Here is a 14,609-nt window from a genome sequence, read left to right as displayed (position 1 = left end):
ATCAAATACAAGGTTTCCACTGTTAAGCAAATGTTTCCCCAAAATAGAAACCCACCATTTTTAATCAAATGAGCAGAACCAGTACACTTTTATCCAAATTTGCATTTTAGCCAAACACATTCAAAATACCTCTAGTAGCAAAAAACCACACTTATTTTCTAATCAGCAGTTAAGCAGACAAATCCTACATCTTTTAGCCAAAGATTTTCCAGACTATACATTTGTTACTGAATTAAGAACTTGGTTTACTAAGATTTCTACAAAGTTTAAATTACTTTTAACCATTTCAAACAAGTTCTATCAACAATGAATTTGGCTCTTCTTACTTTATACCCCACAAACAACATTTGAAGTTATAAATACCACTGCAAAAGTCCTATCAAAGTTAAGAGTTAAGTCTGTGTTTTCCAGAGTATCATTAGCAGTGCACTGCTTAAGTCAGTCTAACAAAACATGGCCAATATGGCGCTTACCGGCTGTCTTTCACAGTTTTGTGGAGGGCTTGGACTTGCACAGTCACCTTGATCACATAGATGAAGTTTCCTTGGTCTTGTGGTGCTATAAATGCTCCTTTCACTGCGTTCTAAAGACAACAGCAGAGCCAGGTGCTGGCACGCCCAGATTGCCTGGAAGATTTGTTCCACCTGGTTCACCACTGATTGAAGGAGGAGGAGTTTCACCACTGAGGAGCTCCCAGGCAGTTTGACAGCACAGGCACTGTATCATACAGTGAGCTATACAACAGCTTCTTAACATGGGTCTTCTGTACGCAGTTTTATGATGGTGGCGTAACTAACCGTGGACCTTCACGGTGGACCTTCAAAAATACTTCTATAGGTCTTTCTAACTTTGGCTGGTCCACTATAAGATATGTGTCACGCCCTGACCTTAGTTATCTCTGTTTTCTTTATTATTTTGGTCAGGTCAGGGTGTGACGAGGGTGGGTATGCTAGTTTTGTATTGTCTAGGGTTTTTTGTATGTCTAGGGGTTTTTGGTAAGTCTAGGTAAATGTACAGTGGGGAAAAACAAGTATTTGATACACTGTCGATTTTGCAGGTTTTCCTACTTACTCATGTAGAGGTCTGTAATTTTTATCATAGGTACACTTCAACTGTGAGAGACGGAATCTTAAACAAAAATCCAGAAAATCACATTGTATGATTTTTAAGTAATTCATTTGCATTTTATTGCATGACATAAGTATTTGATCACCTATCAACCAGTAACAATTCCGGCTCTCACAGACCTGTTAGTTTTTCTTTAAGAAGCCCTCCTGTTCTCCACTCATTACCTGTATTAACTGCACCTGTTTGAACTCGTTACCTGTATAAAAGACACCTGCCCACACACTCAATCAAACAGACTCCAACCTCTCCACAATGGCCAAGACCAGAGAGATGTGTAAGGACATCAGGGATAAAATTGTAAACCTGCACAAGGCTGGGATGGGCTACAGGACAATAGGCAAGCAGCTTGGTGAGAAGGCAACAACTGTTGGCGCAATTATTAGAAAATGGAAGAAGTTCAAGATGGCGGTCAATCACCCTCGGTCTGGGGCTCCATGCAAGATCTCACCTCGTGGGGCATCAATGATCATGAGGAAGGTGAGGGATCAGCCCAGAACTACACGGCAGGACCTGGACAATGACCTGAAGAGAGCTGGGACCACAGTCTCAAAGAAAACCATTAGTAACACACTACGCCGTCATGGATTAAAATCCTGCAGCGCACGCAAGGTCCCCCTGCTCAAGCCAGCGCATGTCCAGGCCCGACTGAAGTTTGCCAATGACCATATGGATGATCCAGAGGAGGAATGGGAGAAGGTCATGTGGTCTGATGAGACAAAAATAGAGCTTTTTGGTCTAAACTCCACTCGCCGTGTTTGGAGGAAGAAGAAGGATGAGTACAACCCCAAGAACACTATCCCAACCGTGAAGCATGGAGGTGGAAACATCATTTTTTGGGTTGCTTTTCTGCAAAGGGGACAGAACGACTGCACCGTATTGAGGGGAGGATGGATGGTGCCATGTATCGTGAGATCTTGGCCAACAACCTCCTTCCCTCAGTAAGAGCATTGAAGATGGGTCGTGGCTGGATCTTCCAGCATGACAACGACCCGAAACACAGAGCCAGGGCAACTAAAGAGTGGCAACGTAAGAAGCATCTCAAGGTCCTGAAGTGGCCTAGCCAGTCTCCAGACCTGAACCCAATAGAAAATCTTTGGAGGGAGCTGAAAGTCCGTATTGCCCAGCGACAGCCCTGAAACCTGAAGGATCTGGAGAAGGTCTGTATGGAGGAGTGGGCCAAAATCCCTGCTGCAGTGTGTGCAAACCTAGTCAAGAACTACAGGAAATGTATGATCTCTGGAAATGCAAACAAAGGTTTCAGTACCAAATATTAAGTTCTGCTTTTCTGATGTATCAAATACTTATGTCATGCAATAAAATGCAAATGAATTACTTAAAAATCATACAATGTGATTTTCTGGATTTTTGTTTTAGATTCCGTCTCTCACAGTTGAAGTGTACCTATGATAAAAATTACAGACCTCTACATGCTTTGTAAGTAGGAAAACCTGCAAAATCGGCAGTGTGTCACATACTTGTTCTCCCCACTGTATGTCTATGGTGGCCTGAATTGGTTCCCAATCAGAGGCAGCTGTTTATCGTTGTCTCTGATTGGGGATCATATTTAGGTTGCCATTTTCCCTTTTGGTTTAGTGGGTTCTTGATCTATGTTTCGTTGCCTGTCTGTACTATCCATATTAGCTTCACGGTTCGTTTTGTTATTTTGTTCGTTTTGTTCAGTGTTCGTTCTTTAAATAAAGAAGAATGTACGCTTACCACGCTGCGCCTTGGTCTCCTCCCTACGACGGCCGTGACAGAAGAACCCACTACAAAAGGAACAAGCAGCGTGTGAATGAGGAGCGGACATCCTGGGCCCGGGAGAAAGATGATTGGAGGACATCCTGGACCTGGGAGGAGGTAATGGCAGGGGACAAGACCTTTCCATGGAAGCCAGTGGAGATAGCACAGGAGGAACGGCGACAATACGAGGGGACATGGTTAGCAAGGAAGCCCGAGAGGCAGCCCCAATAATTTTTTTGGGGGGGCACACGAGGAGATTGGATGAGTCAGGTTGGAGACCTGAGCCAACTTCTTGTGCTTACCACGGGGGGAGCGTGTAACTGGTCAGGCACCGTGTTATGCAGAGATGCGCACGGTGTCTCCAGTTCGCATTCTTAGCCCGGTGCGCTATATTCCAGCTCCCCGCATTTGCCGGGCTAGAATGGGCATCCAGCCAGGACGGATGGTGCCGGCTCAGCGCTCCTGTTCTCCAGTACACCTCCTTGGACCAGGATATCCTGCGCCGGCTCTGCGTACAGTGTCTACGGTGCGTCTGCACAGCCCAGTGCGTCCTGTGCTAGCACCCCACACTTTCCGGGCTCAAGTGAGCATCCAGCCAGGACGCATTGTGCCAGCTCTACGCTGCAGATCTCCAGTGCGCCCCCACAGTCCAGTACGTCCTGTGTCTCCTCTCCGCACTCGCCCTGAGGTGCGTGTCCTCAGTCCGGTACCACCAGTCCCGGCACCACTCATCAGGCCTCCAGTGCGCTTCCACAGTCCAGTACGGCCTGTGCCTCTTCCCCGCACTCACCCTGAAGTGCGTGTCCTCAGCCCGGTACCACCAGTTCCGGCACCACGCATTAGGCCTCCAGTGCGCTTCCACAGTCCAGTACGGCCTGTGCCTCTTCCCCGCACTCGCCCTGAGGTACGTGTCCTCAGCCCAGTACCACCAGTGCCGGCACCACGCACCAGGCCTCCAGTGCGTCTCCAGAGTCCAGTACGGCCTGTGCCAATTCCCCACACTCGCCCTGAGGTGCGTGTCCTCAGCCCGGTACCACCAGTTCTGGCACCACACATCAGGCTTCCAGTGCGCTTCCATAGTCCAGAACTTCCGGCGACAGTACCCAGTCCAGAGCTTCCAGCGACAGTACCCAGTCCAGAGCTTCCGGCGACAGTACCCAGTCCAGAGCTTCCGGCGACAGTACCCAGTCCAGAGCTTCCGGCGACAGTACCCAGCCCAGAGCTTCCGGCGACAGTACCCAGCCCAGAGCTTCCGGCGACGTTTCACAGTCCGGAACCTCCAACAACGGGCCACAGTCCGGAACCTCCAATGACGGGCCACAGTCCGGAACCTCCAACGACGGGCCACAGTCCGGAACCTCCAACGACGGCCCACAGTCCGGAACCTCCTATGACGGGCCACAGTTCGAAACCTCCTACGACGGGCCACAGTCCGGAACCTCCAACGGCGGGCCACAGTCCGGAGCCCCCAGCGACGATCCCCAGTCCGGAGCTTCCAGAGACGATCCCCAGTCCGGAGCAACCAGCGACGATCCCCAGTCCGGAGCAACCAGCGGCGATCCCCAGTCCGGAGCAACCAGCGACGGTCCCCAGCCCGGAGCCTCCAGCGACGGTCCCCAGCCCGGGGTCTCCAGCGACGGTCCCCAGCCCGGGGTCTCCAGCGACGGTCCCCAGCCCGGGGACTCCAGCGACAGTCCCCAGCCCGGGGTCTCCAGCGACGGTCCCCAGCCCGAGGTCTCCAGCGACGGTCCCCAGCCCGGGGTCTCCAGCGACGGTCCCCAGCCCGGGGTCTCCAGCGAGGGTCCCCGGTCCGGGGCCTCCGGCGATGATCCGCAGTCCAGAGCTTCCGGCGATGATCCACAGTCCGGATTTACAAAGGCGGAGGGATCAGTGTATAGAGGGGGGGCGGCGTCCAGAACCAGAGCCGCCACCAAGGGTAGATGCCCACCCGGACCCTCCCCTATAAGTTCAGGTTTGCGGTCGGGAGTCCGCACCTTTGGGGGTCGGGGGGGTACTGTCACTCCCTGACCTTAGTTATCTCTGTTTTCTTTATTATTTTGGTTAGGTCAGGGTGTGACGAGGGTGGGTATGCTAGTTTTGTATTGTCTAGGGTTTTTTGTATGTCTATGGGTTTTTGGTAAGTCTAGGTACATGTATGTCTATGGTGGCCTGAATTGGTTCCCAATCAGAGGCAGCTGTTTATCGTTGTCTCTGATTGGGGATCATATTTAGGTTGCCATTTTCCCGTTTGGTTTAGTGGGTTCTTGATCTATGTTTAGTTGCCTGTCTGCACTATCCATATTAGCGTTCATGGTTCGTTTTGTTATTTTGTTCGTTTTGTTCAGTGTTCGTTCTTTTAATAAAGAAGAATGTACGCTTACCACGCTGCGCATTGGTCTCCTCCCTACGACGGCCGTGACAATATGATTAGGAGGGGAACAGAAAATGTGCTCAGCATCACCATCATTACCCAATTTAACTCAGAATTACATTACATTGGGCTTGACCAAAAACTGAGCCAAAGGGATCATACAGGAGGCATAGCCAAACAAAGTAACTTAGTGTGGAGCTCCAATACAATTTGTTGCATGCACACAAACCCCTGACACACCTCTCTACTAGAGTCTTATTTATTAATGCTATTGGATGTGGAAGTGTTGTAACCAGTCAGGGACCATATGACTACTCTAGAACCGGAACGGAGTCTATTTAACTGGAGCCAGAGATACTGTGACTTCATTCACACACCACTGTGTCCATAGGGTACTGTCTAGATCTACAGTACTACTACATCATAACAAATACAACAACATTAACCTCAGGCTTTATTTTTGCTATTTCAAGGCCTACTGTATATCAACCACATAACCTTCAAAATGCACAGAAAAGATCAGATCTGGTAAGTCATTTCATTTTTCTTTACTGGTTTTTGGGTGAGTTGTCCCATGTGTATATGTTTTATAGGATTCAATCTGGACACCAGTGAAGTGCCAGCTGTTTTTGTGTGAAATCAAGTGGTCCTCATTACTTGAATGTTAGAACATTATCTATCTTTAATGGATTTGTTTTGTTTTGTTAGTAATTTGCTTTACTTTTTTGTACAGAGTAATAATATTCATGTTGTTTAGTCTTCTAGTTTTATGCATTTCGTGCTTTTGCCACATTTTATTGACAACTTTCACAGTTATTAGACATACCAGTACTGAGGATGTAAAGAGAGAGACAGTCTTTTGTATGGATTTTATTTCTCGTTCTGCTTAGGTTAGACAGAATACCTTTTTATGGCAATAATAAGTAGGATTGCGTGATTCAAGATTGCTGTAAGGCAACCCTCATGGTCTGGCAGACAGACCATGACAACAGGACATCTCACTTATACTGAAGGTGTATCTGAGTGTATACTATACCATGGTTGGGTTCAATTTGAAATTAAGTCAGTCAATTCAGGAAGTAAATTTATATTCCAATTCAATAACTGAAATTAAATTCGCAATAAATTGAAAAAGAGAAGCTATTTGTTTGAAATGCTTTTCCATTTTTCCATTTCAATTGACCCTAACCCTGTGCTATACACCCATAATGTATGTTAAGTAAAATCACAGGTAGTCTGGGATGCAAGCTATTCCAGTTCATGCACATTCACAATAGAACATACAAGACCTGTCTTAAAATACGTCAGATTCTGTGTGGGAACTAAATTGTCACTGAGGGGATCATGTTAATAATAATTATTATTATAATTTATGCCATTTAGCAGACCCTTTATCCAAGCGACTTGCAGTATTGCCCATGACAGGATAGTTATTATTCCCAGCTCCCACTCTGTACAGTCTAAGTCAGTGTTATCCTCTTCTTGTTCCTTTAGTCATGATGACGACCAGAAGACAGCCAGCTGGCTCCTGTCCCAGACGCAGCACAGGCCCAAAGTGGCCATCATCTGTGGCTCCGGACTGGGTATGCTGCCTGATGCGCTCAAGTGCCAGGACTCCTTTCCTTACTCCAACATCCCTGGGTTCCCACAGAGCACAGGTGAGAAAAAAAATGTATATAAAGAAAGAAAGAAAGAAAAGAAAAGAAAAGAAAAGAAAAGAAAAGAAAAGAAAAGAAAAGAAAAGAAAAGAAAAGAAAAGAAAAGAAAAGAAAAGAAAGAAAGAAAGAAAGAAAGAAAGAAAGAAAGAAAGAAAGAAAGAAAGAAAGAAAGAAAGAAAGATATGGGGACTGGGAATGTTCACATGGACCAAGGGCAGAAGTTTGTGTAACATACACTGGTTGTTACAATCAGATAGACAACAATGATCAACATAATATACCTAACACACCACAATGGCCATGATGACATTAACTTGAATCTTTGTTATGAAAATAGAACAGTCAGCTTTAAACATAGTGAACAAGTTTAACGGCGACGTTAAATATGTTTTTTTTTCATTGTTGTTTATGTGATGTGTGTGTGTGTGTGCATGTGCGTATGTGTGTGTGTGTGTGTGTGTGTGGCTTCACAGTGCAAGGACACGCTGGCAGACTGGTGTTTGGGGAGCTAAAAGGAAAGACGTGTGTTTGCATGCAGGGCCGTTTCCACATGTATGAGGGACACTCACTCTGTAAGGTCAGTACCATATCACAGCGATCAGTATCGAAAAACAATGGAAAAAGTGTTAACACACAATCGCACATCCCAATTGGCACAAATAGATGAAAAATAACAGCTGTTACTGTCCACTCAGGGAGCAAATATTACTACTAAAACACACACCATATTAGGAACTTCCTTGTTCCTCATCAACCCTCACCCTTCCCCTGGTCATCTCTCAATCATGCACTAATCAAGCGTCACCCCTCCTCCTCAGTGTGTGTGTGTATATATATATATATATATACACTGCTCAAAAAAATAAAGGGAACACTTAAACAACACAATGTAACTCCAAGTCAATCACACTTCTGTGAAATCAAACTGTCCACTTAGGAAGCAACACTGATTGACAATAAATTTCACATGCTGTTGTGCAAATGGAATAGACAAAAGGTGGAAATTATAGGCAATTAGCAAGACACCCCCCAAAACAGGAGTGATTCTGCAGGTGGTGACCACAGACCACTTCTCAGTTCCTATGCTTCCTGGCTGATGTTTTGGTCACTTTTGAATGCTGGCGGTGCTCTCACTCTAGTGGTAGCATGAGACGGAGTCTACAACCCACACAAGTGGCTCAGGTAGTGCAGTTCATCCAGGATGGCACATCAATGCGAACTGTGGCAAAAAGGTTTGCTGTGTCTGTCAGCGTAGTGTCCAGAGCATGCAGGCGATACCAAGAGACAGGCCAGTACATCAGGAGACGTGGAGGAGGCCGTAGGAGGGCAACAACCCAGCAGCAGGACCGCTACCTCCGACTTTGTGCAAGGAGGTGCACTGCCAGCGCCCTGCAAAATGACCTCCAGCAGGCCACAAAACTCAAGATTGAGTTGGAGACGTGCGTGGCTATGCAGTCATGGATGAACAGAGAGTACAAGAGAGAGCTGATCCACCGTGTTGAGGATCAGCGTGGCAGAGCAGTGGTTGTTGCCTACCTTCATCAACCTGGGGTTGGCCCGTCAGGAAGTCTAGGATTCAGTTGCACGGGGGGGGTTCAGATCTAGGGCCCTGAGCTTGGAGGGCACTATGTGCAACTGGGTTTTTGACTGGACATTACATGCTAGCTACATGCTTTGTTATTGTGGACATCGTGCATTTAGCTAGCTTGCTAATGTTGAGTAACAGTAAATCCGATGTCCCTGCCAATGTGAAAAATCATTGTAATGTAGCCTACAGCTGAATGAGCCAAAAGGTTATGCAAGTGCAGGTTTGACCATACTATACAGGCTTGTTAACATGCCTGTTAGTATTTTATGGGTTTTCCATCTCAAATTGGTAGTTTTAGTTTATTCACTTCTTGATCAGAGTCTTAATCGAAAAGCCATGAGCAAAGTAGTCTCACGGAAGCTCTACCATTCCCATAACGTTGTTTCAATATGGCTGTGACCACATCTCTCTCAACTTGTGCGAGGCGCTTGAAAAACGTATAATATTATGTTCTAAAAGCATTTTCATAACATCACATTCAACAAGGTAACCTAACATTGACATGTAAAACAATATTGTTGGTTGATTTGAGTGTTTCAGTTCCACTTAAAATGACACCACTTTTTTTTTCTTGAGGAGGAATGTTAGTGGAGGATTGACATAGTTCCTAATATGTATGCTCTATGGCTGGCCTTTAAATGGTATGAACCTAGAGTATTATTAGAGAGAAAAAACGAATACAGGGGGAAACACTCTCACTCACAATTTAATATTATTATTTTAAGATTATAAGCATGACGCTTCATCCCACCAGGCCTTTATCAGGACCTTGAAAGGCTATGAGAAACAGAAGAAATTCACACTTTTCCACAGCCACAGCTCTGCATTTGTTCATTAGATGAAAAAACCTGCATGATGTTGACATGCTCTGCTACACAGTGTTGACATGCTCTGCTCTCATGCATGTCAACATAATGTATAACTACTGTAGAGCATTGCTAGGCTATTCCTGACTCTCTTCAGATTGATGAGATTGATGAGATTGTAGATAAGCGATTCCTCCTTTAGGATAGCTAACTGAGTCCATTGTTATGTCCCAAATTGCATCCTATTCCCTACATAGTGTACTACTTTTGACTAGCGCCCATAGATTGGTGCACTATAACTAGTGCACTGTTTGGGAATAGGGTACCATTTGAGACGTACCTGTGGTGGCAGAATTTGGGGTGAGCTGTGTTGTGTTGCAACTTGTTTTGGGTTAACCCTATAATTTTCTCTCTCCTTGTCTCTCTCTCTCCGTATCTCTCTCTCTCTCTGTCTCTCTTTCTCTCTCTTTCGCTCTCTCTGACTACCTTTCCTGTGCGGGTATTTAAGCTCTTGGGGGTGGAGACCCTGATTGTGACCAATGCAGCAGGCTCACTGGCAGACAGCTACCAGGTTGGGGACATCATGATCATCAAAGATCACATCAACTTCCCTGGCCTGGCTGGGCTCAATCCCCTCAATGGACCCAATGATGACAAGTGAGTGAGATCTTCTAGTCTAGGTCAGTGGTTCCCACTTTATAATGGGTCCTACTAACTAATTACCACAAACAACCTCAAAATATGTCACGCCCTGACCATAGAGAGCTTTTTATTCTCTATGTTGGTTAGGTCGGGGTGTGACTAGGGTGGGTCATCTAGGTGTTTATATATATATGTTGGCCTGTTATGGTTCCCAATCAGAGGCAGCTGTTTATCGTTGTCTCTGATTGGGGATCATATTAAAACTTCTTATGGCTGCATCCCGCTACCGGGATCGATATGACAACAGCCAGTGAAAGTGCAGGGCGCCAAATTCAAACAACAGAAATCTCATAATTAAAATTCCTCAAACATACATGTGTCTTATATCATTTTAAAGGTAATCTTGTTGTTAATCCCACCAAAGTGTCCGATTTCAAATATGCTTTTCAGCGAAAGCCCTACAAACGATTATGTTAGGTCACCACCAAACCACAATAAGCACAGACATTTTTCCAGCGAAAGATAGCTTTCACAAAAAGCAGAAATAGAGATAAACTTAATCACTAACCTTTGATTATCTTCATCAGATGACACTCATATGACTTCATGTTACACAATACATGCATGTTTTGTTTGATAAAGTTCATATTTATAACAAAAAATCTGAGTTTATATTGGCGCGTTACATTCACTAGTTCCGAAAACGTCAAGTGATTTTGCATAGCCACATCGTTTCAACAGAAATACTCATCATAAATGTAGATGATAATACAAGTTATACACATGGAATAATAGATATACCTCTCCTTAATGCAACAGCTGTGTCAGATTTCAAAAAACTTTACGGAAAAAGCAAATCATGCCATAATCTGAGACGGAGCTCAGAACAATAGCCAAATTAGCCGCCATGTTGGGGTTAACAGAAACCAGAAAATACATGATAAATGTTTCCTTACCTTTGATGAACTTCATCAGAATGCAGTCCTAGGAATCCCAGGTCCACAATAAATGCTTGATTTGTTCGATAATGTCCCTTATTTATGTCCAATTAGCTACTTTGGTTAGCGCGTTTGGTAAATAATTCCAAAGTCACAAAGCGTGTCCACTATAATGTGACGAAATGTCCAAAAGTTCCGTAACAGTGAGTAGAAACATGTCAAACGATGTACTGAATCAATCTTTAGAATGTTGTTAACATACATCTTGAATAACGTTCCAACCGGAGAATTAGATTGACTTCAGATGAGCGGTGGAACGGAGGTCCTCCTCATGTGAACGCGCATGTGAAAGCATGGTCAGCTCGTGGCAGTGATTACTCATTCCTGTCTCTCCCCCCCCTCCCCCTTCACATTAGAGTCATCAGACAAAGTTCAATTGACTGTTGACATCTAGTGAAAGCCGTAGGAAGTGAAAACTCATCAATATCTCGCTGTAATTTCAATGAGAGCTTGGTTGAAAATCTGCCACCTCAGAAAAAATTCTAACAGGAAGTGGAACTTCTCAGGTTTTTGCCTGCCACATGAGTGCTGTTATACTCACAGACATAATTCAAACAGTTTTAGAAACTTTAGGGTGTTTTCCATCCAATAGGAATAATAATATGCGTATATTAGCAACTGGGACTGAGGAGCAGGCAGTTTACTATGGGCATCTCTGTGCACCTTTCATCCAAGCTACTCAATACTACCCCTGCAGCCATAAGAAGTTAAGGCAGCCATTTCCCCCTTGTGCTTATTGGGATCTTGTCTATGTATAGTTGCCTGTGAGCATTATTCTAGCTTCACGCTTCGTTTGTTCGTTTTGTTGTTTTGTTGTTTGATGTTTTCTATTCCAAAATAAAGGATGGAAACATACCACGCTGCATCTTGGTCTACTCCTTATGACGAACGTGACAGAAGATCCCACCACAAACGGACCAAGCAGCGTGGCAAGGAGGAGCAGGTATCCTGGGCCTGGGAGGATATCCATGAGATAAAGACATCCTGGTCTTGGGAGGAGATAATGGCAGGAGACGAAAGCCTTCCATGGAAGCAGACGGAAGCGGCGAAGGAAGGACAACAACGACACTGGGGTTCGCGGCCACGACGGAATCCCGAGAGGCAGCCTAAAAAACTTTTTTTTTGGGGGGGGGGGGGGGGCACACGGAGTGGTCGGCGAAGTTGAGGTGTGAGTCAGAAACCGAGGAGTTATTGGACAAATTGGAGGAGAGTGAATGGATGGGAGAGTTAAAGACCTTCGAGGAGTTGTTGGACAAATTGGAGGAGAGTGAAGCGAGAGAGCTATTGGTTTGGCGTAGTATGCACGGCATTCGTCCTCAAGAGCGTGTTAGTCGTCCGATGCCACCTGTGCCAGCTTCCTATACTCGTCCTGAGGAGCGTGTCATTTGTCCGGCACCATCTGTGCCAGCTCTACACACCATTGTCTCCAGTGCGTCTCCACAGCCCAGTACGTCCTGTGCCTGCTCGTCGCACTCTCCCTCAAGTGCGCCTTCCCAGTCAGGTACGTCCTGTGCCTGCTCCTCGCACTCTCCTTGAAGTGCTTGTCCCCAGTCAGGTACGTCCTGTGCCGCCTCCTCGCACTCGCCCTGAGGTGCATGTCATCAGCCCGGTGCCACCTGTACCGGTCCCACGCATCAGGCCTCCAGTGCGCCTCCACAGTCCAGTGCGTCCTGTGCCTCCTCCCCGCACTTGCCCTGAGGTGCGTGTCATCAGCTCGGTGCCATCTGTACCGGTTTCGCGGTCTGGAGCCTCCAGCGAACGGTCGGCGGTCCGGAGCCTCCAGTGACGGTCTGTGGTCCGGAGCCTCCAGCGATGGTCTGCGGTCCGGAGCCTCTGGCGACGGTCTGCGGTCCAGAGCCTCCAGCGGGGGTTCTCAGTCCGGAGTCCCTGGCGACGATCTACGGTCCGGAGTCCCCGGCGACGATCCACGGTCCGGAGTCCCCGGCGGCGATCTACGGTCCGGAGCCTCCGGCGACGATTCACAGTCCGGTTCCTCCGGCGACATGTCCACAAGCGGAGTGGGTACTTCGCCCCGCACCGGAGCCGCCCCCGACGGTAGATGCACACCCGGACCCTCCCCTATTGAGTCAGGTTTTGTGGTCGGAGTCCGCACCTTTGGGGTGGGTACTGTCACGCCCTGACCATAGAGTGCTTTTTATTCTCTATGTTGGTTAGGTCGGGTGTGACTAGGGTGGGTCATCTAGGTGTTTACATGTCTATGTTGGTCTGTTATGGTTCCCAATTAGATGCTACTGTTTATCGTTGTCTCTGATTGGGAATCATATTTAGGCAGCCATTTCCCCTTTGTGTTTTGTGGGATCTTGTATATGTATAATTGCCTGTGAGCATTTTCTATCGTCACGTTTCGTTGGTTCGTATCGTTGTTTTGTTCTTTGATGTTTTCTATTCCAAAATAAAGGATGGAAACATACCACGCTGCATCTTGGTCTACTCCTTATGACGAACATGACAAAATACCAGAAACGACTTCTAAGAGCGCTTGGTGCTGTGTAACCCTTTAGTGGTGTGGTTCAGTAGCCTACATGCTTCATTAGCCACAATTTTCTTGTTTGAACATATTTGAACACCACATTCATATTGTTTTGTGTTGACCAGGTTTGGTCCCCGGTTCCCTCCCATGTCTGGTGTGTATGGCAAAGACCTGCAGAAAATAGCCTTTGACCTCTGTAAGAGCATGGACATCTCTCAAATTGTCCAGGAGGGGGTTTACTGTATGGTGGGAGGGCCCAACTTCGAGACCATCGCAGAGGCCAGACTTCTTCACAGACTAGGGGTGGACGCTGTGGGTAAGAGAACTAGTACTTGTTCACTTCCAGATAGATTATAGATTCTAGCATGGTCCCAGATCTGTTTTTGTTCTCTTGCTAACAGTGCCTGCTAGATAGATTTGTCTATTTAAGTGGTTGGTGATTGTTGCCATGATAAGATATAATTTTAGGGCAACATTTTATAAGACATCTGAGATATGCTTTGTGCATTAGACTTTTATTACTTCATAAACATGAAGGTCCCCACTTTAATGCATTCTAGTATGTAGGAGTAGCAGTAGGTGTTTTTATCTTCTCTCCTCTCCTCTTCTCCTCATAGGAATGAGCACAGCACCAGAGGTGGTGGTAGCCACACAATGTGGCATGAGGGTGTTTGGCCTCTCTCTCATCACCAACAAGGTGGTCAAGAGCTATGACGACACTGAGTCAGTCAACCACAAAGCTGTTCTGGAGGTCAGCAAACTGCGCTCGCAAATGCTGCAGACGCTGGTCAGCCAGATGGACATCAACAACAACGCGGTCTGAACTGAAGAGAGCGAGATGAGATGAGACACTGAAACCCTTCCACTTGTCAAGATGAAAACATTCAACAGCGACCCCGACCAATGGCACAGTTTTCCCAATTCAGTGCACTACTTTTGACCAGAGCCCATGGCACCCTATTTCCTATAAGTAGTACACTATAGGGTGCCATTTCAGATGCACAACAAGAATCTCAAAAGGAATTGTCAAAATCACTCAAAATCTTGCAGCTACTGGCCTATTATGCACACATGGTGCCCAGGGCATTGTCTTGAATATCGTTTGGGTTAAATCAACAATAATCTCATCTGTTCAGTCTGTAAATATTGTACAAAATTGTGTAACTTTATACTGTCATTTGTATTTT

At 46.2% G+C, this 14,609-nt stretch overlaps 1 protein-coding gene across 1 annotated transcript; it reads left to right on the top strand.

Annotated features, from left to right (window-relative positions):
- Positions 1 to 6,561: 6,561 nt before the first annotated feature.
- Positions 6,562 to 14,245, top strand: LOC129815346 (purine nucleoside phosphorylase-like). Its single transcript, XM_055869075.1, has 5 exons — positions 6,562 to 6,897; positions 7,371 to 7,485; positions 9,775 to 9,948; positions 13,548 to 13,738; positions 14,040 to 14,245. Exons 1-5 carry the CDS (start codon positions 6,612 to 6,614, stop codon positions 14,243 to 14,245), a joined length of 972 nt encoding a protein of 323 aa, XP_055725050.1. The 5' UTR covers positions 6,562 to 6,611.
- Positions 14,246 to 14,609: the final 364 nt, after the last annotated feature.

The sequence above is a fragment of the Salvelinus fontinalis genome, chromosome 18 (genome assembly GCF_029448725.1).
Source record: "Salvelinus fontinalis isolate EN_2023a chromosome 18, ASM2944872v1, whole genome shotgun sequence".
Taxonomy (NCBI): Eukaryota; Metazoa; Chordata; class Actinopteri; order Salmoniformes; family Salmonidae; genus Salvelinus; species Salvelinus fontinalis.
The sequence above is the reverse complement of the archived record's forward strand: the minus strand, read 5'-3'. Positions and strand labels throughout refer to the sequence as shown.

Coding starts and splice junctions, on each gene's coding strand:
- LOC129815346 (XM_055869075.1), top strand. CDS start 6,612: ATGCCATTTAGCAGACCCTTTATCCAAGCGACTTGCAGTATTGCCCAT. Junction 7,486..9,774: donor CTCTGTAAGGTCAGTACCAT/ATCACAGCGATC, acceptor GCTCTCTCTGAC/TACCTTTCCTGTGCGGGTAT. Junction 9,949..13,547: donor AATGGACCCAATGATGACAA/GTGAGTGAGATC, acceptor TGTGTTGACCAG/GTTTGGTCCCCGGTTCCCTC.